Source organism: Grampus griseus, assembly GCF_964374135.1.
Source record: "Grampus griseus genome assembly, chromosome: 7".
Taxonomy (NCBI): Eukaryota; Metazoa; Chordata; class Mammalia; order Artiodactyla; family Delphinidae; genus Grampus; species Grampus griseus.
In genome coordinates, this window is record NC_139001.1 from 109966132 (window position 1) to 109988368 (window position 22237).

The 22237-nt window shown below is 39.4% G+C and overlaps 1 protein-coding gene across 2 annotated transcripts in view; it reads left to right on the plus strand.

Annotated features, from left to right (window-relative positions):
* The window catches only part of UGGT1 (UDP-glucose glycoprotein glucosyltransferase 1), a 123088-nt gene that overhangs the window by 84593 nt on the left and 16258 nt on the right, over window positions 1–22237 (plus strand). For both annotated transcript variants that reach the window (XM_082657726.1, XM_082657727.1), the window contains exons 23-33: window positions 1838–2044; window positions 2822–2953; window positions 3746–3876; window positions 6672–6767; window positions 10804–10906; window positions 11963–12042; window positions 13440–13629; window positions 18041–18199; window positions 18744–18829; window positions 20556–20640; window positions 21776–21864. In XM_082657726.1, the coding sequence (XP_082513852.1) occupies window positions 1838–2044; window positions 2822–2953; window positions 3746–3876; window positions 6672–6767; window positions 10804–10906; window positions 11963–12042; window positions 13440–13629; window positions 18041–18199; window positions 18744–18829; window positions 20556–20640; window positions 21776–21864 (1358 nt within the window). The remainder of the gene's footprint in view (window positions 1–1837; window positions 2045–2821; window positions 2954–3745; window positions 3877–6671; window positions 6768–10803; window positions 10907–11962; window positions 12043–13439; window positions 13630–18040; window positions 18200–18743; window positions 18830–20555; window positions 20641–21775; window positions 21865–22237) is intronic.

Consider the following 22237-nt stretch of genomic DNA (forward strand, 5'->3'; position numbering starts at 1 on the left):
GGGGAGGCTGGATCCTGCTTTTTTGGTGCTTGAGGGAAAGAAGCATTGTTTTTTCAGAGGTCTGGCAGCTAGTGAGAAAACAGAGAAGACTGCAATATTCTGGCTTTATGTAAGGGAATAGATTTTTTTTTTTTTTTTGGCTGTGCCGTGCAACTGGCAGGATCTTAGTTACCTGACCAGGGATTGAACCCGGGCTCCCTGCAGTGGAAGCACAGAGTCCTAACCACTGGACCACCAGGGAAGTCCCAGGAATAGATTCTTTTAGAGGAAAAAATAATAAGATCGTCATCATAGACAAGTTTTTATTTTATGACTGTTCATGTTCTTGCTGCAGATGCTGCAAAGTTTGTGTTGTATATTGTATGGGAGAGACAGGGTCCTTATATTGAGAGAGGTCCAGATATGGGAGAAATACCACACAGGCACATTAGCACGTGTATAATAGAAGTAGGTGTAGGCATGCAGAGGGATGCACATATGGGTGGTCTGAAAGTTGTGCAGCATATAAACTGTAGAAGTGGAGTGAATGGGCAGTGGTGAACGGTTGAAAAATAATCAACCCTTCTAGAGATTGTCATTGTCAGAGAGAGAGATGTTACATTTCCTTTTCCTGAGCGGTTTCAGATTGGATCTTCCTCCAAGTTTCACACCCCTCCTGTGTCCCCTTGCCACTCTGTGTCCCAAGGAGGCTTACTGAAATATCCAGGTGATTTCAGCTTCACTGATGTGCTGAGTGCCTTTATTGTCTAAGGGAAGACTGGATGGTGCGGTCAGTTGTATCAGGAGTAGTCCAGGCGAAGGACGATACACGTATAACGCACTCTAACTCAAATTGACAAATGCTCAAGTGGTGAAAAGTGGGAGAACAGGGAGGGAGTAATTGAAGTAAAATATAGGTTCAAAAGACATGCACAAATCAATAGGATGTAGTGTCACAGAGTCAACACACCCATGTGACCACCACGCAGGTACAGAAACAATTACCGAAGTCCTAAAAGCACGCCCCTGCTTGTGGCCGCATCAGTAGCCCTCCCCGTCCCTCTTCTCACATCCTAGGTTTGCCTGCTTTTTACTTTAGTTAAATCGACTCTTATAATACGTACTTGTTTGTGTTTGGTTTCTTTACTCAACATTTTGGAGATTTACCCCTGTTATTACAGGTAGTGGTAGTTAGTTCTTTTTCATTGTGCAGTATTGTATCATATGGCTGTACCACAAAGTTTTGTTTGTTTAGTCTGTTTGATGGACAATTGGGTTGTTTTTAGATTGGGGCTAGAAGAATGCTGCAGTGAATACTCTTGTACATGTTTTTAGATACACATAAGTATGAATTTATGTTGCTTATGGCCCTTTTTTGGTTTTGTGGGCCCCAGATATCTTCTCCCACATGGATTCTTGACTCTTGACCCAAGAAGAGATTAATTTTTAGTAGAACTGGAAAGGCCATGTGAATGAAGGGTCTGAGCAGAGCCCTTCAAGAGGGTTGGGACTTAAGGAAATGAAGATGAGTGTAGCTGGGGTTCACATACCAATGTGAGGCATAACATGCATTAGAAGAATGCAAAATGTGTTGGGGAAATACGGGACTCTGATGGTCTGTAATGTATGCTGTATTTACAGGGATGGTAAGAAATGAAGTTGAAAAGGTAGGCTGGGGGCCAGTTCATGCAGGGGTTTGAATGCCTGATTATAGCATTTTAATTTTACTCTGTATGCAGAGGAGAACTACCAAAGACTTAAGTGTTACTTGCTACTTATGGGATATGACTGATGTTAATGCTGCTTTTTAAATTCAAGGCATCTACCATATAACTCTTATTTCTCTTTTTGTAAATAGAAATCCAGTAACAATGTTAGAGTAAGCATGATCAATAATCCTAGTGAAGATATAAGTTATGAGAAAACTCAGGTCTCCAGAGCAATCTGGGCAGCTCTCCAAACACAGACCTCCAACTCTGCTAAGAACTTCATCACAAAAATGGCCAAGGAGGAGACTGCAGAGGCGTTGGCTGCAGGAGCTGACATTGGGGAGTTCTCCGTTGGCGTAAGTCTGTGTGTGGCACGAGGCTGCCTTGTATTGTTATTTCAGAAGTCCATTCCCATGGGCTGATGTGTCCTATTCCTGTTGATGATCAGGATTTGTGATTTTAGTTCTGAGCTCAGATGATTTTTTTTTTTTAATTGGAAGGGTCTTACCAAGAAATAACAATTCTGCCATATTCCCCTTATTACTTTTAAACTTGCTAGGCTTCAAGATGTGCATGATATAAGCTTATATATGTTTTAAGCACAAAGCCATTGGTTTTGTAAGTTTTTAAAAGACAGATAATATTTGATTTGTTTGTAGAACAAAGAAAAATATTTGTTTATAGAGATTGAAGCTACTTAATGAGTTAGAGGCTCATGTGCTCTTGATGTATTTCCAACATAAGCCCATTTTATTAATTTATGTTACATACTTTTGACTATTTTGTAGTTTTAAGATTTCTTATAAAATGATGAATGTACTTGATATTTCAGTGAAAAAAAGACTCTTGAAATTAGCAAGATTTTAAAATGCAGAATAAAGGTATCATGAATTATAGTTTGCCAATTGAACAATTACATAAAGGAACAGGAAAAGGAAATAAGCATTACTTGATAAGTGGGAGGTTGGGAAAAAATGGGAGAGAGAGTGGGGAACGGAGACATCGTAGTGTTAATTATTAAAATTAGTCACTACATTCCACTAAAAGAGCATTTTATGACATTTATATGATTATTCATTTTTATGGTTTTCTTAATAACAATTACTTTTCCTTAATAACAATTACTTTCCTAGGGCATGGATTTCAGTCTTTTTAAAGAGGTCTTTGAGTCTTCCAAAATGGATTTCATTTTGTCTCATGCCATGTACTGCAGGGATGTCCTGAAGCTGAAGAAGGGACAGAGGGCAGTGATCAGCAATGGAAGGGTGAGAACTTTGTCCTGAGACAAGGTTGACTTCAAATTAGATCAGTGAACAGTCTTGGCAGCATTCTCCTCTGAAGCTAGTAAACTCTTCAGACAGAGCCACTTTCTCCAAAGGTGATTAGGGCTTGTGCAGTGCTGATGGTCATTTCTGCTCCCTTGTTTCAAAGGAAGTTTGCTCATTTTGACATAAACGTCCTTATGTGAAACCTTCCTCCTGTTTAATTTTGTCCTGCCATTGTGTAAGGTGGTGAGAGTGTGGTGGTTCTCAGAACCCAAATCCATAAGACCTGTGATTCATAAAGTATTCGTCCCGTGTGGGGACCATGTTTATGGTTTGTGCAGTCTGTATGAACTTAATTGGTTTATGCTTGGACTATTTCGCAAATATCTGCAGCCACGGAAATGAGACTCTGGCGGACATACCAAACTTTAAACTCTTAGCCCTTAGGGTGAAATCTCCGATATCTACCACTACGTTTCTATTTGGGCTTTCTTATTTATATTCAGTGAGAATTAATGAAAATGATACTGCTATTTTATTTCAGAGTTTGCTTACTGTAAAAATACTGTAAAGTATTCAAGTCTACATACACTCTGTGTAGTTGAGGAATTGATAAGTGAATAACTATGAGTTGATTCGGGTTTTATTTTCACTTTTTTCATTGATTTGACTTAGATGTAAACGTGTTTCGGGTCTGTAAAGTGATCTGGTTTGTAAGGTAGCCTGAGGACAACCAAGGACTTCTCTGCAGCCCGCTGATTCCAGCACTGACCACCCTGCTCTTCTTCACAGATCATTGGGCCACTGGAGGACAGTGAACTCTTTAATCAAGACGATTTCCACCTCCTAGAAAATATCATCTTAAAAACTTCAGGACAGAAAATCAAATCTCATATTCAACAGCTTCGGGTAGAAGAAGATGTGTAAGTTTTGCCAGAGAAGAAATGAATCAGTTCATGTCACAGGGGCTATATTAATTGGACTTTCCTCATGCTACCTATTCCAAGATGTTTTTATCTCCAGCTTTAAAATATAATAATGTTCTTCAATTCAGGTGTTTATTTATACTTCTGTTGAAATGAGTTAATTTATTTTGTAGCCAGCTGTTTAAAGAACTGGATTAGTTCTCTCCATTTTGATTTTTTTTTTGTAACTTTTGATTGTGGAAAATTTCAAACATACGCAGAAGTAGAGAGGTGATTTTATTTATTTCCTCAGAATACTTATGTAAAGAAATACTTTCGCTCATTATCTCTTTAATTACCTTTCAGTTTTATTTTGTTCAGGAAAAAAAAAGACAAGTTAAATGTTTCTTTTTCTTTATTTACTAGTATGGAATAATGAGGTTTTTTTCTTACATATTCCAAAAGTGATGATGAGTTGGTTATTGTTGGTTCTTTATTGTTATTTTAATTCTTTCAATGTTATTATTAGTCTATATATTTTAATGAGTTATACCTCAATGGGAAAAAAATCAATATTTGACTGGTCTGTGTACCTGCTGTGTAACTGAAGCTCATAGTCATATTCACATGGTTTCTGCATTAAATATCAAATGAATGTGTAGCTGGAGGATGTATGGTTATGTTTAGTTTTTGAGGAATCATTATACCTTTTTCCACAGGGGCTGCACCGTTTTACTTTCCCATCAGAAATGCGTAAGGGTTCTAATTTCTCCACTTCCTCACCAGCACTTACTATTTTCTGTTCTTTTGATAACACCCATTCCAATGGGTGTGAAGTGGTATCTCCTTGTGGTTTGATTGGTACTTCCCTAATGATTAGTGATGTTGAGCATCTTTTTGTGTGCTTATTGACTATTTGTATATCTGTGGGAAAATATCTGTGCAAGTCCTTTGCTCATTTTTAATTATTTGTTTTGTTGTTGTTGAGTTATAGGAGTTCATTTGTATTCTGGATATCAATCCTTATAGCTATATGATATGCAGGTATTTTTTTCCCACTCCATGGGTTGACTTTTCACTCTCTTGATAGTGTTCTTTGATGCATCGTTTGAAGATACAGAGTTTTAAAGTTCTTCTGTTTTATTTCTTCATCTATTTCATACCCCATGATGCTGCAGAGTCCAACAAGCACTCTTAGTGAAGCGTTGACTTTGATAGCTGTGAAAGTAGTCTCTTTGCCAAGTTTTGTGTGATACGGAAAGGAATCTTTTTCATCTCACCCAAACTGGGGCTACAGATAAAGAGGTTTCCTTCCACCTCATTGGTTGTTGAGTGATGCCCCTTGTTTTAGCCTAGGAAACACTTCCCTGATGCAGGCCAGGAGGTACGTACCCCCTGATTGGAAGCCACTGTGTCATAGGCATAGGTTTGGTGTGGTGTCCCTTGGACCACTCCCTGTCTCTGTGGAGGCTTCGTGGGAGGCCCTGGGAGTCCTTGCGGACTATATAGTTGCCAGACTATGCATAGAAGACTTGGCCTTTTACCAACCAGAGATGGCTCTGGGTCTGTCCTGGTTGAATTTAGGGCAATAAGGTAGTTGTGGGGCTGCCAGAAGATTGATGCTAAAACTATTAGGGTTCTCAGAGTGACCTTGCTTGCCTAAGATTTTTGTTAGTGCCAGGGCTGCTCCACCTTGGTCGTGCATGACAGCCACAGCTCTCAAGCGTGACCCAGACCTGCAGCCAAGAGGCCATCGTCAGCCCTGCGGAGCTCACCTGTGGGCTCTTTGATCATGGCGATCATCCCAGTCCACAGAACCAAGGATCCCTGGACATATTTTGTGACAATGTTGACACATCACAGGAAACAAATGGCCTGTATTATATGTATTCAGAGTTAGTATTGAGACGTACCAAAAGATATTTGATAGAGTTGTTTGGTTCGATGAGAGAATGTATAGGCTTGATTCCAGTTCAGATATATTCACGAATATATTCAAATATATTTTAACATTCTTGGAATTTAGTCCTCAATTCAACATATTAGAGCATTTTTTTCAGTCTCATGATGTAGTTCAAGATCTTCCTTGGTTAGAAATCAAGTTAGGAGGGGCGGGGAAAGCGGAAATGCTTTTCTAAGTTGTTTACCGTGATGTTGATTGTAATAGTGAAATAGATTATGATGTATCCATAAATATAATATTATGCAGTCATTGAAAATATTGATGTACCCCTATACTTATTATCCAACAAAATGTTTATATTATTAAATGAAAAATCAGGTTACCAAATAATATAGTACCACTTTTATGTATGTAGATATATATATTTTAAAATATGGAAGAATGATGAACTAAAATGTTATCAATACTTATTTCTTGAATATGCTATTATTGTGTGCATCTCCATTTTCTCCTTATATTTTTTTCCTGAATGTTTTTTCGGTAAATTATTACTCTGATGATCATAAAAAGTAATAAAGTTATTTAGAAGAGGGTGAGGGAGAGTTATGGGCCAGGCCCTGAGCTAGGTGCTTTATTTTCTGTGTTTCGCCAGTGCAATATTTACAAGAGCCATGCAAAGTAGGCATTATCTCCATTTCACATATGGAAAAATCAGCACCTACCCCAGGGCTGTAAAACTTATCAGTGACAAAATCTGTATTTTTTTCTCATACCAATTGATACAAAGCTTATATTTTCTTCAGACCAGCTTGTTGGCATTCAGTACTTAGGTTGATTATATTATGTTCAGCAACAATTGGAAAACCTTCAGTAAAAGAGATGCTAAATTTTCACCAACCACATCTTTCAGGGCGAGTGACTTGGTAATGAAGGTGGATGCTCTCCTGTCAGCTCAACCAAAAGGAGATGCAAGAATCGAGTACCAGTTTTTCGAAGATAGACACAGGTATAGAATCAGTGTTGAATTTGTGATATTTACCTTTACTTCAGCTCCTTTATTTTTCCATATAAAGTGTGTATATAAACTCTTACAGGAATGGAAAATTTGGCATGTGGTTTTTATATATATTCATATATAAAATTCATGTAACAGATATCAGTTGCATAAAAGTTGACATTTATTTCTAAATAAATCTGAAATAGTTCTGAATATACCCTTTAAGAAAACAGAAAGCATTTAATGAAACCGATCAGTTGTCATTTTCTGATATTAAAGAATAAACAGGTTGTTAGAGCATTTGTCTCATCTTTTATTGAAAACTGTCTTGTTTTCAGTAAAATAAAAATAAGTATAGCATTATAAGGAAGTCCTTGTCTTTTGTTTTCCAGTTTTTTATTTTGAAAAGTTTCAAACCTAGAGAATAGTTGAAAGTCTATTATAGTGAATACCCAAATATCTTTAATCTAGCTTCACCAATTGTAGACATTGTGCCACAGTTATCCGTGTGTGTGTATAGTATATGCTTGCATACAAACATACATGCACTCACATTTTGGGGGAACCATTCGAAAGTACGTTGCAGATATCATTATATATCATGGCTAAATTCTTTGGCATATGTCTCCTGAGTACCAGGAGTATCTCCATAGTACTGTTAAGCATACCTCAGCAGTTTAACCTTGATAAAGTAATATTATGTAATACCGGTCCATGTTCAACTTTCTCCAATGCCCAGTAATGGCTTTTTACAGCTGTTTGCTTGTTTGGTCCAGATCACACATTGCAGTCAGTTGTTGTGTCTCTAGTCTCTTCTAAACTGGAACAGTTTGGGGGTGTTTTTTTTTGTTTTTTGGGGTTTTTTGGTCTTTTATGACATTGACTTTTTTGAGAGTCCAGGCCAGTTGTCTTGTGGAATGTCCCACAGTCTGGGTTGTTTTCTCATGAGTAGACTTAAGGTTAACTTGTCTTGAGGAAGAATGTCTACAGTTGATGTATCCAGGAAGGTGTATGTCCTGATTGCACCTTAGGATCACCAGGGAGGCTCTAGACGCAGAAGCCTGCATCCTGCTCCGCTGTGACTCTGGGTTAATTAGTCTGGAGTAAGTTGGACTTTGGTTTAATTGACCTGTGCTTTCTCACAGCCAGTCCTTGTGGGGATAAAATTTGAACTAATGACTCCAGGCTAGAATGGAGATCCTCTCCTTTCTCACTGGCTGTGGCTCCTTGCTAATAATCACCCAGGTTGGATTTTACCCACTAGCACCATCCTCTCTTTACTCTGTATGGTTTCAGGAAGTGACATGGTCTGGTTACTACCACAGGAAACATTCCTAATTGACCTGCCGTCTTGTTTGCCTGTCATAGCCAAGACCTGAGCTAGACCTCTTCCCTATTTAGCACATCGTTTTCTCCATGAGTCATATATAATTAAAATGTCCTAATTACAAATTCTATTATGATGCAAATTTCAATTAGAGAAGTTATTTTTATTGAGGTCGTGTTAGTTAAATGAGTGTTTGTTATACTCAAGTCAGAAGTTTCTTACTTAGGCAAGAAACAAGAAGTCTGAATTACTGGTTATGTATACCCTTTCCCTGAAAGTGTGGTCCATGGAACAGGGCACTGTCTGTGAGCTTGTTGGAAAGGCAGAGTCTTCTGGCCGCAGTCCAGACCTCCTGAATCAGAATCTTCATTGTAACAGGATTCCCCAGGTGACTCCTGCGTACCTTAAGATTGGCGAAGTGCTGTGTTCCTTGACGTTTGCTCTACTCACCTCTCAAGAATGTGGGTGATTCCCCTAATGTTGCTTCTGTGTCTGTCACTTTCAGCCTATTCTGGTCTTTTCTCTGATGAATACAGCAAGTATATTTAAACATCGTGTTGTCAGTTTATATTGTTCTCCGTTTCCACACCAATATTCCTCTTTTCTTGGTGTTTGAATTGCCCTCTTTTTTGCTGCAGAGATGCGGGGGTGGTTAAAAGACCTTACAGGGTCCGTTTCTGAGGATGTCTGTTGTGGGTCACCTAGAGCACTGGCTCAGGACATGGGTATGCCGTACAGAGCTCTACCCCTACCAGCCAGGCTTAGGGGCCTGACCCACACGCTGTGCTCTAGAGGACTGTTTGGGACCCCTCTTCTCGTTTCCTTTGGGAGAGTTTGTATAATGCTGTTCTCTAATGCGCTCTCCCTTCTAGATTCTAGAGTACCACAGGAGGTCCAAGTTATCTGACGGCAGCGGCTCTTATACTTTGGCTTTTACTTAGAGAGTTTGTTGAAATGCAGATTGCTGGACCTACCCCCAGAGTTGCTGGTTCAGTACGTCTGGGTTGGGGCCTGACAATTTGTTTTTTTCACAAATTCCTGGGTAAAGCTGATGCTGCTAGTCTGGAGCCACACTTTGAGAACAGCTGTATTAGAGGGAAAAAAATGTATTGGAATAATTATTGGGAGCTGGAATTATCAATACCAAATTGAAAGCATGTGTTGCAGTACAGTCACAAAGCTATTCTGACGGTTATTTCCAAAACAGTTAAGATTTGAAATAACCTTCATTACCATTTAAACTGTGTTTACCCAGTTTTATTAGTTATTATGTTCTGTTTTGAACTTTGTTTTTATCCCACTGGATAAATGTTTTTGCATAAAAGTGGTGATTAATTTCAAAACCACATTAAAATAGTGTTCAGAGTAAACAAAGATAAGCATTGATTAAGCGATTAATGTTTTGGGCAAATTGGATGTATTTTTAAATCCTTTCAAGTGTATTCCTTTTTAAAATGTATCAGAGGCTCCTGCTTCTCTTAAGCCACCTAAGTCAAAGTGGCTTTAGAAGGAGGTCATGTAACTAGAAATTACATGTGGGGAAATGCATGTTCTCCCCAGAAATCCTAGGAGTTGTCCTTTTTCACTTAACTAAGAACAGACAAAAAAATTTCATAACTTAATGCTGACAAGATGTAGTGAAGTTCATTTCTTGGCCTTGTAAAATTGTTTAGTTCTTCAGGAAATGTGGTTGACGAGACATATTAGCCACAAAAATATTTGTGTCATTGTGACTCAGTAATCTCATGTCTAGGACTATGTTAATTCTCAAGAAATTTCCAAGTGTGAAAAAAACTGGATGTGAGAAGTTCTTTACAGGTTGAAAGGCATCTAAATGTCCAGCAATATGGACATATATACACTACCAAATGTAAAACAGATAGCTAGTGGGAAGCAGCCGCATAGCCCAGGGAGATCAGCTCGGTGCTTTGTGACCACCTAGAGGGGTGGGATAGGGAGGGTGGGAGGGAGACGCAAGAGGAGGGGATATGGGAATATATGTATATGTATAGCTGATTCACTTTGTTATACAGCAGAAACTAACACACCATTGTAAAGCAATTATACTCCAATAAAGATGTTAAAAAATAAATAAGTAAGTAAATGTCCAGCAATAAGGAATAGCTTGAGTAAACTACAGCAGGTTCACTTGGTAAATCGAAGATTATTTCTTATTCAGGATATTGATGTATAACAACATGGAAAAATCTTTATAAGAAACTTTTGGGGGAAGGAATGAAATCATTATAAAATTGCTGATATCCTGTAGGTGATCTCATCTTTACATAGGCATTTAAGGAAGACTATGTAGAAATATGCCACAAAATGGTTGAGTTGGGATGGTGAGATTTTATGATTATTTATTTCCTTTTTCACTCTTTCGCAAGTTTCTGTAATATTCTTATGCTCCTTTTACTATTTAAAAAAGTCAATTTCTTCTCTCCTCATAACCTTCTTGCCAAGAAATAAAAATTGGCATAATGTAACTGTCAAAAACAAACATCAGAAGCTTTTAGAGGGTTTTTAAACTTTGTGGCAGACCTAATCACATAGTTGACCACCATGTAACCTTTTGTTTTAGATCTAAAGTTTTTTTGAAATGTTAAGAGGGCTGATTGGTTGTGTTGGATATGTCATCTCCCCACCCCATCCCCCCAAAGAAATCAACTGTTTCCTCTTTGCCTCCAGATTAATGTTTTATCTTTTTGATCTCTGTAGTGCAATTAAACTGAGGCCAAAGGAAGGGGAGACGTACTTTGATGTCGTGGCCGTCGTTGACCCTGTCACCAGAGAAGCGCAGAGACTTGCCCCGTTGCTTTTGGTAGGGACAACTGCAGAGGCAGTTTCCGTCATCTGTGTCACATCGTATTTACCGGAAGTGGTCCCATACCCTGAGATTCTCTGCGAGCACCGTTTTCCCTTAGTTATCTTTAAAGGGCATTGGAAAGTGCTACAGGGCATCTTGGGCAGAGCAGATGTTTTCATAAAGATTAGTAATGGCTCTGAAAACAATTTAATAACCTCTGAAAGTAGGTACAAGTTTGGTTGATTGCTTCATGTAACTAAGAAAAAAAATTTATTCAGAGCAAAATGTCTTTGAATTAAATTTATTTTTGCCATACTTTATATTGGCGAAGAGTAAAAAGGTAAAAGCATTCTGCTTTATCATTTTCCTTTCTTATAGCTAGCATTTTTTTTTGTAATGTGTCTTTTTTTTTTGGGCTGCGTCGCACGGCTTGTGGGATCTTAGTTCCCCGACCAGGAATTGCACCCGGGCCCTCGGCAATAATGAAAGCATCAAGTCCTAACGACTGGACCACCAGGGAATTCCCTGCAGAATGTCTTTTAGATATGTTATAAGATATTGCAACTTAAAAAATTTTAAAAGAACTCTGCCAAAAATATAGTTGCCTCAATTTTTTTTGAGTTGTGTTTTTTTTAAGTTTTATTGAAGTATATAATCACTTAACCTTTTTTGTGGGTATTTGTATGTGTTTTTTCCTATGATAGTCTGTAAGCTGCACTGATGAACCTTTAAACTCTTCCTTATGTAGACAGCTATATCCATTGCCTGTCTTGCTTCCCCACATATGTGGGGAGCAGTTATTTGCAATGACCTATTTCCCATGTTTTTGTCCACGTGATAGGTATGTGTGGTTTAGATTGTGCACTAGAGCTGTGATTTCTAGGGATTTATCCAGTGCAGACTTTATAACATTTATTATCTTTGTATTTTTGCTTGAGATATTAAGAAATGTTCTCTCTCCTAACTTAGTGTCGATACATTTCTGAAGAGACAATGTAAATATTGTATCTCAAATATCAGTCACTTTGTAGGGAAAATTTTTATGTTTTGTCATCTGGTTTGCTCTTTTAGGTTTTAACTCAGCTGATCAACATGAATCTAAGAGTGTTTATGAACTGCCAATCTAAACTTTCCGACATGCCTTTAAAAAGGTAAAACAAAGTGTTAAGAAATCAACCCCTGGAAAAAATCACACTCAATCTGAAATTGAATGTCAAGGATCAAAATGGGTTTATATATGGACCTCATATTTGAAAAAAATCACTTATTTTGAAGTTCAGTTTTCCTAAATTTCTAAGAACTAATCAAAAGTTCTAAGAACTTAGTGTGAGCGTGGGAGCATTTAAAGGTGGAATTAGGGACTTCCCTGGTGGCGCAGTGGTTAAGAATCTGCCTGCCAACGCAGGGGTCACGGGTTCGAGCCCTGGTCCGGGAATATCCCACATGCCGCGGAGCAGCTAAGCCTGTGCTCTAGAGCCCGTGAGCCACAACTACTGAGCCCACATGCCTAGAGCCCGTGCTCCGCAACAAGAGAAGCCACCGCAATGAGAAGCCTGAGCACCGCAAGGAAGAGCAGCCCCCGCTCGTCGCAACTAGAGAAAGCCCGCGCGCAGCAACGAAGACCCCACGCAGACAAAAATAAATTAAAAAAAAAAAAAAAAAGAGGAATTAACCCAGACCACTTGCACCTGTGGTTTGCTTTCTTTCCTTTTTTTTGTTTTGGTCAGAATTACATAATTCTCTAAAAACATTTGAATCAATGTAGCTATTAAATTTACCTTAAAATGTGCTGTGGTGTAGAAAGACACTTGTCTATATACTTCTTCTTAGAAGAGCAGTCATTTCTAAGTTGGAATGTATGTGGTTCATTTGCATGTATCTTGAAAGGAAGGCAGGCTTATCTGCGTACTCTCTGAGCTTTGGAATGGTCATTTGTGAAACAGGTCACCTGGAAAGCAGTCAGTAGTAATAGTGTAGCACATCTGGGGACTGTGGTAAACTGCCACCTTGCGAATGCGCTGGCTTCTATAGGTTAGATTCTGAGTGAATTGAAGCGTGTTTGAAAGTGACGGAAGGGTTCCAGCTTTCACCATTATCCTCGGGTAAGAGCAATGTTTAAATGATTGCATACAGTGTTTTCAGGGCGCGCCCGAGAACTCAGCCACCATTTAGGACTTTGTTTTTGAGAGAGAGGAAAGTGAGTTTCTTTCACCAAGGGGAGGCAAGCACTCAGGGGAGGCAAGTGCTCAGGACATGCTTGTGACTCCAGCCGCGGCTGCCTCCATCCCCCCATCCCCCAACAGGGCAGGAAGGAAGGACCTCCCCTCCCAGCCCCACCTCCCCTGCTCTCCTCTCCCGTCTGCAACAACCACAGGATGTACATTTAGGTCAAGAAGTAGTTTTGGAAACACTTTTTTCAGTCTGGAAGGAAGGAAGCCCTTCCAAATCCAATTTGTCTTAAGCCAGTTGTTTACCTGTGTGGATGCGTATAAACTCAAGGACTGTGGTTGCATTGGAAAAAAATTCACATCTTTCTTTTCCATTTCAGCTTTTACCGTTATGTCTTGGAAGCAGAGATTTCTTTTACTTCGGACAATAGCTTTGCTAAGGGTCCAATAGCAAAATTTTTGGATATGCCACAGTCTCCTCTGTTCACTCTGAACTTGAACACACCTGAAAGTTGGATGGTAGAGTCTGTCAGAACGCCATATGACCTTGATAACATTTACTTAGAAGAGGTAAGAATTATCTTTGCTTCCCAGTGTCTAACCACTACTGTAAAGCCTGTTGAAGATGTAGCGGTGGTAGTCTGACTGAACAGACTGGATCACAGTCTAGGTGGGCTTCTGAGACAGTAGTGTTCAGGTATAATTGTATTTTTATAAATAACAGCCTAATAGATCTAATTCACATACCATAAAATTCACCCTTGTAAAGTGTACAGTTCAGTAGTTATAGTATATTTACAGAGTTGTGCAGCCATCACCACTGTCTAATTTTAGAATATTTTCATCACCCCTAAAAAACACTCCATACCCATAAGTAATCACTCCCCATTCCCCTTGCCCCTGGCAACCACTAATCTACTTTCTTTCTCTATGGATTTGCCTGTTCTATTACATTTACCTAAATAGAGTCATATATTTTGTGACTGGCTTCTTTCACGTAAATTATTTTCAAGGTTCATTCGTGTTTTGGCATGTATTAGTACTTCACTCCTTTTTATTGCCAGATAGTATTCCATTGTATGGATACACCACATTTTATTTATTATTTATTTATTTATTTATATGTCACTGATAAACATTTGGGTTGTTTCTACTTTTTTACTAGTATGAATAATGCTGTTATGAGCATATGTGTACAAGTTTTCGTAGATATGCTTTTATTTCTCTTGGGTATATACTTAGGAGTGGGATTGCTGGATCATATGGTAATTTTATGTTTAACTTTTTGAGGGATTACCAAGCTGTTTTCCAAAGTGACTGCATCATTTTTCATTCCTGTCCTAATGACAAATGATGTTGAATAGTTTTTCATGTGTTTATTGGCCATTTGTGTATCTTCTTTGGAGAAATGTCTATTCAAATCCTTTGCCTATTTTTATAAATTGGCTTGTCTTTTTTTTTTTTTTTTTGCGGTATGTGGGCCTCTCACCGCTGTGGCCTCTCCCGCTGCGGAGCACAGGCTCCGGACGCGCAGGCTCAGCGGTCATGGCCCATGGGCTGGCATGCAGGATCCTCCTGGACCGGGGCACGAACCTGCGTCCCCTGCATCGGCAGGTGGACTCCCAACCACTGCACCACCAGGGAAGCCCTGGCTTGTCTTTTAATGGTTGAATTGTAAGAGTTCTTTATATATTCTGGTTACAAGTCTCTTGTCAGATACATGCTTTACAAATATCTTCTCCCATTTTACAGGTTGTCTTTTCAGTTTTTTGATGGCGTCCTTTGAAGCACAAACGTTTCTAATCTTTATGAAGTCTAATTTACCTATTTTTTGTTGCTTGTGCTTTCAGAGTTATATCTAAGAAACTGTTGCTTAATCCCAGGTCACAAGGGTTTACTCCAGTGTTTTCTTCTAGGTCTTTCACAGTTTAAAAACTCTTACATTTTACTTCTTAGATTCATTTTGAGTTAGTCTTTGTATATGGTGTGAGGCAGAGTTCCAGCTTTATTCTTTGCATGTAGATATCCAGTTGCCCCAGCACCATTTGTTTTAAAAACCTATTCTTTCCCTCATTGAATGGTCTTTACATCTTTTTCAGAAATCAGTTAACCCTAAATGTGAAGGTTTAATTCTGGGCTCTGAATTTTACTCCATTGGTCTCTGTGTCTGTCCTTGGGCCAGTACCACACTGTCTTATTTACTGTAGCTTTGTAGTAAGTTTTGAAATTAGGAAGTGTGAGTTTTCCAGTTGTGTTCCTCTTTTTCAAGATAGTTTTGGCTATTCTGGGTTCTTTGCATTTTGGAATCAGCTTGTTAATATCTGCAGAAGAGGCTGCTGGGATTTCAATAGGGATTGCATTAAATCCCTAGGTGAATTTGGAGAGATTGCCATCTTAATAATATTAAGTGTTCTGCACCATGAAAATGGGATGTCTTTCCATTTATATAGGTCTTTAATTTCTTTGAACAATATTTTGTAGTTCTTAGTATACAAGCCTGTATAAGATCATGTCATCTGCAAATAGAGTTTTACTTTTTCTTTACAATCTGGATGCCTTTTATATACTTTTCTTGCCTGATTGGAAAAAAATTTTTTTAATTAATTAATTTTATTTTATTTATTTTTATTATTATTTTTTTTTGTGGTATGCGGGCCTCTCACTGTTGTGGCCTCTCTCGCCGCGGAGCACAGGCTCTGGACGCGCAGGCTCAGCGGCCATGGCTCACAGGCCCAGACGCTCCACAGCATGTGGGATCTTCCCGGACCGGGGCACGAACCCGTGTCCCCTGCATCGGCAGGCGGACCCTCAACCACTGTGCCACCAGGGAAGCCCTGCAAAATTTTTTAATTACTGATTCAATCTCTTGTTGTAGGTCTGTTTAGATTTTCTATTTTGTCTTGAGTCAGTTTTCAAAGTTTGTGTCTCTTAGGAATTTATCCATTCTATCTAGGTTATCTAATTTTTTGGCATGTAGTTATTCATAGCATTTTCTTATAGTCTTTTTTATTGAATAGTGATGTTTCCTTTATCCTTGCTGATTTCAGTAAGTTGGCTCTTCTCTCTTTTTTTTCCTGGTCAGTCAAGCTAAAAGTTTGTCCATTTGTTGATATTTGTGAAGAACCAGCCGTTGGTTTCATTGGTTTTTCTTTATTGTTTTTCTGTTCTCTGTTTCATTTATTTCCATATAACTGTATTTGAAGTCTCTAAGGTAAGTGGTCCTTTTTCCCTAATCCATTTTCAAAGATAGTGCAATTTCATTTCACTGATGTCTCTTCCCAGCCCTCACTCTACACCTAGCTTAGAGTATATTAACAAAGGAATTAAAAAACATGGTCTTTACTTCCAGGGAGCTTACGGTGCCTCAGAGCCTCCTTCCTTTTTAACAACATTTGTCTCTGTGTCTGCCTTAAATATCTCTTATTACAATTGAAGCCTGTTTTCTGGTTCTGTCTTCTTGGGAGTTGGGAGACTGGAAACTTGAAGATAGTTACCAAAGGAATTAGCAGCCCTCTTATCATGAGGTTGAATAATTCTAGTTTCTTTAAGTAGAAACCCTTAGGTACTAAGTTGGTGGCAGGGAGAGAGAGAGAAAGAGAGTGTGTGTGCACGTGCGTGTGTATGTGTACATATGTACACACATTTTTAACAAATAGGGAGCCCTGGAGGAACCAACTCTTGTTGAAGAGACCACACAAAGCACTAAAGAACAGTGCACAGAAGTATAGATCAGATGCAAAGCAGGTTTCTTCCGGGGCCTTCCCTGGTGGTCCAGTGGTTAAGACTCCGTGCTCCCAATGCAGGAGGCCCGAGTTCGATCCTTGGTCAGGGAACTAGATCCTGCATGCCGCAACTAAAAAAAAAAAGATCCCGCCTGCTGCAACTGAAGTTACCGCACGCCGCAACGAAGATCTTGCATGCTGCAACTAAGACCAGGTGCAGCCAAATAAATAAATATTTTTTTTAAAAAAAACCCAAAACAAAAACAAAGTAGGTTTCTTCCGTATCTCCCAGAGTTTTTGCTCCTCTTTCTTAGGCTTCCTCCAGTTTCTCTGCACTCCATTGAAAATGCAGAGCCTGAGACTCGTGAGCATGTGGAGCGTTGCAGTAACATGTTAAGCTCCAAGTAGCTCACTGTTAGGGTTAGGTAGGGTCATAAAACCAAGCCTGAGCTAGCCTGGGGTAGAAACTCTTCAATTAGCTAAAGCCAAAGCTGCCCTAAGACTTCGTAGTTGTGTCCTATTTTCTGCAAGAAATTAGCAATAATTTAGGCAGTCGGTGCAGCACGTGAATGGTTTTATGCCATTACGGAGCCATTAAATTCATCTTGGACGTTTGCATTTAGAATAGCAATATTTTCAGCTATATTCCAAAGGCCAAGATGAATTTGCATTGCTCTCTGATGTTTTTCTGATCTTTCTCATTGTTTCTCTCTTTTCTCATATGAGCTGATCCTTGTAGGATTGTTTTATCTATCTTCTCCATTATTTGCTTTTAGATCTGTTCGTTCATTTGGCAGTTTTACCTTACATGCTTTTTTCCCAGTACTCCTCTTGTAGATTAGCATCTTATCCTCTCTGTACTTTTGGAATAATCTCCTTATTGTTTTTTTCTGTGTCCTTTTTCCTGACTCTCCTTCCAACCCACCGTAGTTTCTAAAATTGTGTACTCTTGTTAACTACCAGCACAATCAAGATACAGAGCATGTCCATCACTCCAAAAGGTTCTGTCATGCCCCTTTGCAGGTAACCCCTCCTCCTCCCCCTGGCCCCAGGCAACGGCTGATCTGCTTTTTATCCCTATAGTTTTGCCTCTTATTGAATTTTTTATAAATGTGATCATATGGTATGTTGCCCTTTATGTCTGGTTTCATTCACTTTGCATAATGCATTTCAGATTCATCCATGTTGTTGCATGTATCAGTACTTTGTTTCTTTTTATTGCTGAGTGGTCTTCAAGTGATTTAATTTTGATATTGCAGGTGGACAGCGTAGTGGCTGCTGAGTATGAGCTGGAGTACCTGTTACTGGAAGGTCACTGCTATGACATCACCACCGGCCAGCCCCCACGGGGACTGCAGTTTACCTTAGGAACTTCAGCCCAGCCAGTCATCGTGGACACTATTGTTATGGCTAATCTGGTAAACGATCAGTACATCCAGTGGTGATACTCAGTCATGTTAATTTGGGCACTGCGATTTATGATAGAGCAATTAGCATTCTGAACATGAGGGAGATTAAAATTCATGATGGACTGAATTTTTCTTTTTAAGACAACTTTCTTTTTAAGACAACTTAAAAAAAACTTTTTCTTTTAAGACAACTTAAAAGAAAACATGCTAGAATATTCTACTCTAACCAGATTGGCTCCTGAAAAAGTATTGCTTATGAGCCAACAGCGTTTTTCCCTTCTTTCTCTTTTTTCCTTTTGAGATTTGAAGCTTATTCACACATCATGCGTTGCTTCTTCACTGAAGTACAGCTAAAGGGCAGGCTTCTTGGCTTGACGGGCCAGTATTTTGCTAGTGTTTCTAATATGTAGATTTTAAGAGTTGCATTCGTTTGTTAACAATCTTATTTAAAATAAAGGTGACTGATATTTCAGAAAAAGAAATAACTGTCCCTCAGAAACAGCATTTTGATGTTTTTAAGAGCACTAAAATTTGTCTTGTCTTCTTGTCCTAGGGCTATTTTCAGTTAAAAGCCAACCCAGGAGCTTGGATTCTCAGACTAAGGAAGGGACGTTCTGAAGACATTTATAGAATCTACAGGTAGGATTAAATGATGCAGGTACATTTTTTTTAGAACATTCTGCAATGAGAATCAGCTTGAATTGAATACTGCACTGGCAGTTACCCAGGCAATGAGAATTTAATTTGCAATTGTATGTGTGATGAAACGGTGCTTTTCTAGGAAATTAAATGTGGGAGCCCTGTCAGGGTATAATTGGATAACAAGCAGTGTAAATACTAACAATATATATAGTCAAGTTTGACTCTTCGGTCATTCTTTCGTACTAACAGTATCCCAGGATGAAATCATTCTGTCACTGTGATGAAAACCATAGGCAGATGAGAAAGTGAGTCATTTCAAGAAAGGAGAAAAGAAATGAAGAACAGTCAGACTTTTCAACCCTGGATAGTATATTTCTCTACCCTGAGTGAGTTGCAGATTGACAAGACATGTAAGCTTTGGCCATGGAACCTTGGTGCGAGCACTTGTCTTTCCAGGCCTGAGGTGGTACAGAAGGTACTCCCAGAGCATTGTCGGTAGCCTGCTTTTTGCTTTAAGATTTGCTACAAGTGACTCTTAGTTTAAAAAAATTATACTGCCTTTTAAAAAGGTGTGATCTAAATTCTGCTTAACACAATTTAAATTAGTATTAGGCTATGTGAGAAGACTTCATGCCAATTCATTTCGGGAATGATTTCCATTAGAGTTTATTTGAGAACATCATCCTGTTGTGTCTTCATTGTAGCTTCATAGTCTTTACTGACCCACATGAAAGCTTTGTGGATTTCTGCACATTTCTTACCAAGAAAGTAGAAGATTTTTGTATTATAGTAAAATCTTCATTGTACATAGTAGGGTTTTCGCCTATTAATGTTTTCCCCAAAAGCTTATGTGTTGTCTTTCTAAACTCCGTCCCTGCTGTGTGCCCTTTTCCTGGCCAGGCCTCCTACGGTGGCCAGCACCTCACAGTCGCAGGCTCTCTTCCCCCTTTGCTTCCCAGGCTCTGGAATGTTTCATGCTCCCTGTCAGGATCTCACATTTGCCTGAGAACTTTGCTCTCTGCTGGATGACAGTGAATTCATGTTCTATCGTGGCTTTCTGTAGTTATCACATTAAAATTTGGTGACTGGTAATTTTAGGCATTACAGTTGATTAGTAGGGAAATACTGTTTTCAGTTTTTCCTCCTCTGCCCTGTCTGCTTGCAGACAGAGCTCGTTAGAGTTCTTCCTCCAGAGGATGGGCGCCAGATTGAGTGCAGGGCCTAGGCTTGGCTGTGTGCCTCCAGGAAGGACAGAGTAGAAGCGTTTACAAAACTCTGAAGTAGAGCCATGTCTTGCTACTTGCCCATTACAGAGCAGTAGTGATGCGTTTCCGGTGACGGTGCAGGGGCCCAGGCCCCCAGGCGCTCCTTTATCGAAGGGCGCCGTGCTTGGCTCAGACCTCGTGAACACAGACAGTGGTTCCGTGCTCACGATGTGCTTGCCAGCACCGGGAGCCTCTCACTCTATGGAAGGTCATTCGAAGAGGGACTCAAGAAGGACGTTTGGGCTGTGACCGATTGGCACACTCAACGTGTAAGGATAGAGAATTTGACAAGTGCTTCTGCGTAGCTTGAAGGGGTTTCCTGCAGATTGGAAAATAATTTGTTCAGAAATCACATAAAGACGATGGACAGATATGGGGGGTTGATATCAGACCATTTACTGCATTTTGAGGCCTGTGGTTTGTGACATCCATCTTCCTTCCTTCCTTCCTTTTCTAAGTCACGACGGTACAGATTCTCCACCTGATGCCGCTGAAGTTGTTGTTGTCCTCAGCACCTTCAAAAGCAAAATCATTAAAGTGAAGGTGAGTTTGGTATACTAAGGCAGCCACTCTATTAAAGTTAGTGAAAATAGCAGTAACTAGGTATTTAGTAGCTGTTATGTAAAAATACGTATCTTGAAACCAGCCCCAAACTATGTGAGGTGATGGAATGTGTTAACTCCAGAAATTGTGCTGTTATTATATATTCACAATATATACCTATACCAAGTCATCGCGTTGTATACCTTAAATTTACAAGTGTTACTTGTTCATTACATCTCAGTAAAGCTGAAGGAAAAAGAAAGAAACCAGCCCAAGACTTTAATTCACCTTTGGACTTTTACTGTAGCGTTTATAGGAATGCACTTGAAATGCAAAATGTCTTTTTTAAATATGAGTTTGTGGCTTTCTTCACCTGAGAGATTGCGCCTTTTGGGTTATCTCAGTGAGCAATACAAGTCTCGTTTTACATCAGATGTTTTCATAGATACTGCTTTGCTTGTACAGCCACAGTTCACATTATCATTCATGATTTTATTCTCAGAAGACTGGAAAGAATGCCAATGAGAATTTCAACACCAGCAATACATGGTAGCATTATTTAATTTCTTTTCACTTCTGCTTTCTGTTCTCAGAATTTTGAAGTTCCTAGTGCCTTAAATTCAAGTAAAAGGTATTATGGGATAAATAATCATTATACACAGTAAAACTGAAAGCAGACGGCACACGGTTGAGCAGAAAAATGATCCCTGTGCTGTCGAGAAGATTCGACCCCTGTTTGTACTAGTCAGCCCTGGTACAAGGCTGTCACATGAGATGACTCCTTCCTCACAGTTAGGGCTCGTGTGTGCTGCCCTCTTTCCCTAGAACTAGCAGTTAGCTTGCTGAATTGTGCTTCTGATTTTACTCAGACCATAAGGTTCTCTGCCCGTTTTTCAAACCGAAAACAGTTATTGTCTAATTAAAAGAGGTTGCTATCTCCTCACTCAAGATTTTCATGTGATATGATGAGCACAGTTTGTTGAATACGTCTGGACTCGGGGCGGATTGTACCTGCTGGCGGGATCATTCCCTCCCTAGTGCTGACAGTGTTCACAGTGTGCGTCCGGTGAAGATCATCTAATGCCTATTAGACCCAGTAGGGGGAATCAGATCCATCACGTGTGACTGATTGCAGGTTCAGAAGAAGGCAGACATGGTGAATGAAGACTTGCTGAGCGACGGAACTAATGAGAATGAATCTGGATTTTGGGACTCCTTCAAATGGTAAACTGGCATCATAAAGAAATAATGTTTTTAAGGAAAAACTGATATATAAGCACCATCCCTCCCTTCTCTTGAGTATAATAATCCTGTTTGGGCTTTTCAGATTCTGCTCTGTGCAATCTTGCACTTGTACTTAGAGTAGATGAGTGTTTCCCACTGATTAACTGAAAGAGGTTATCGTCCCCTCATGGTGGGGTTACTTCTGTGCCCTAGTTCTTGACTGCTGTTGGATTTTGTCCGCTATTTGGAGAGCTGAGTGGTAATTGCTCAGTTAACCTTCCATTGTATGTCTTGCATTCTGTGGACTAGCCTGTGTCCAGTCTTCTCCTGAAGCTACACGAGACCCTGTGGGCAGCCTCCCTCTCGTTGGGCA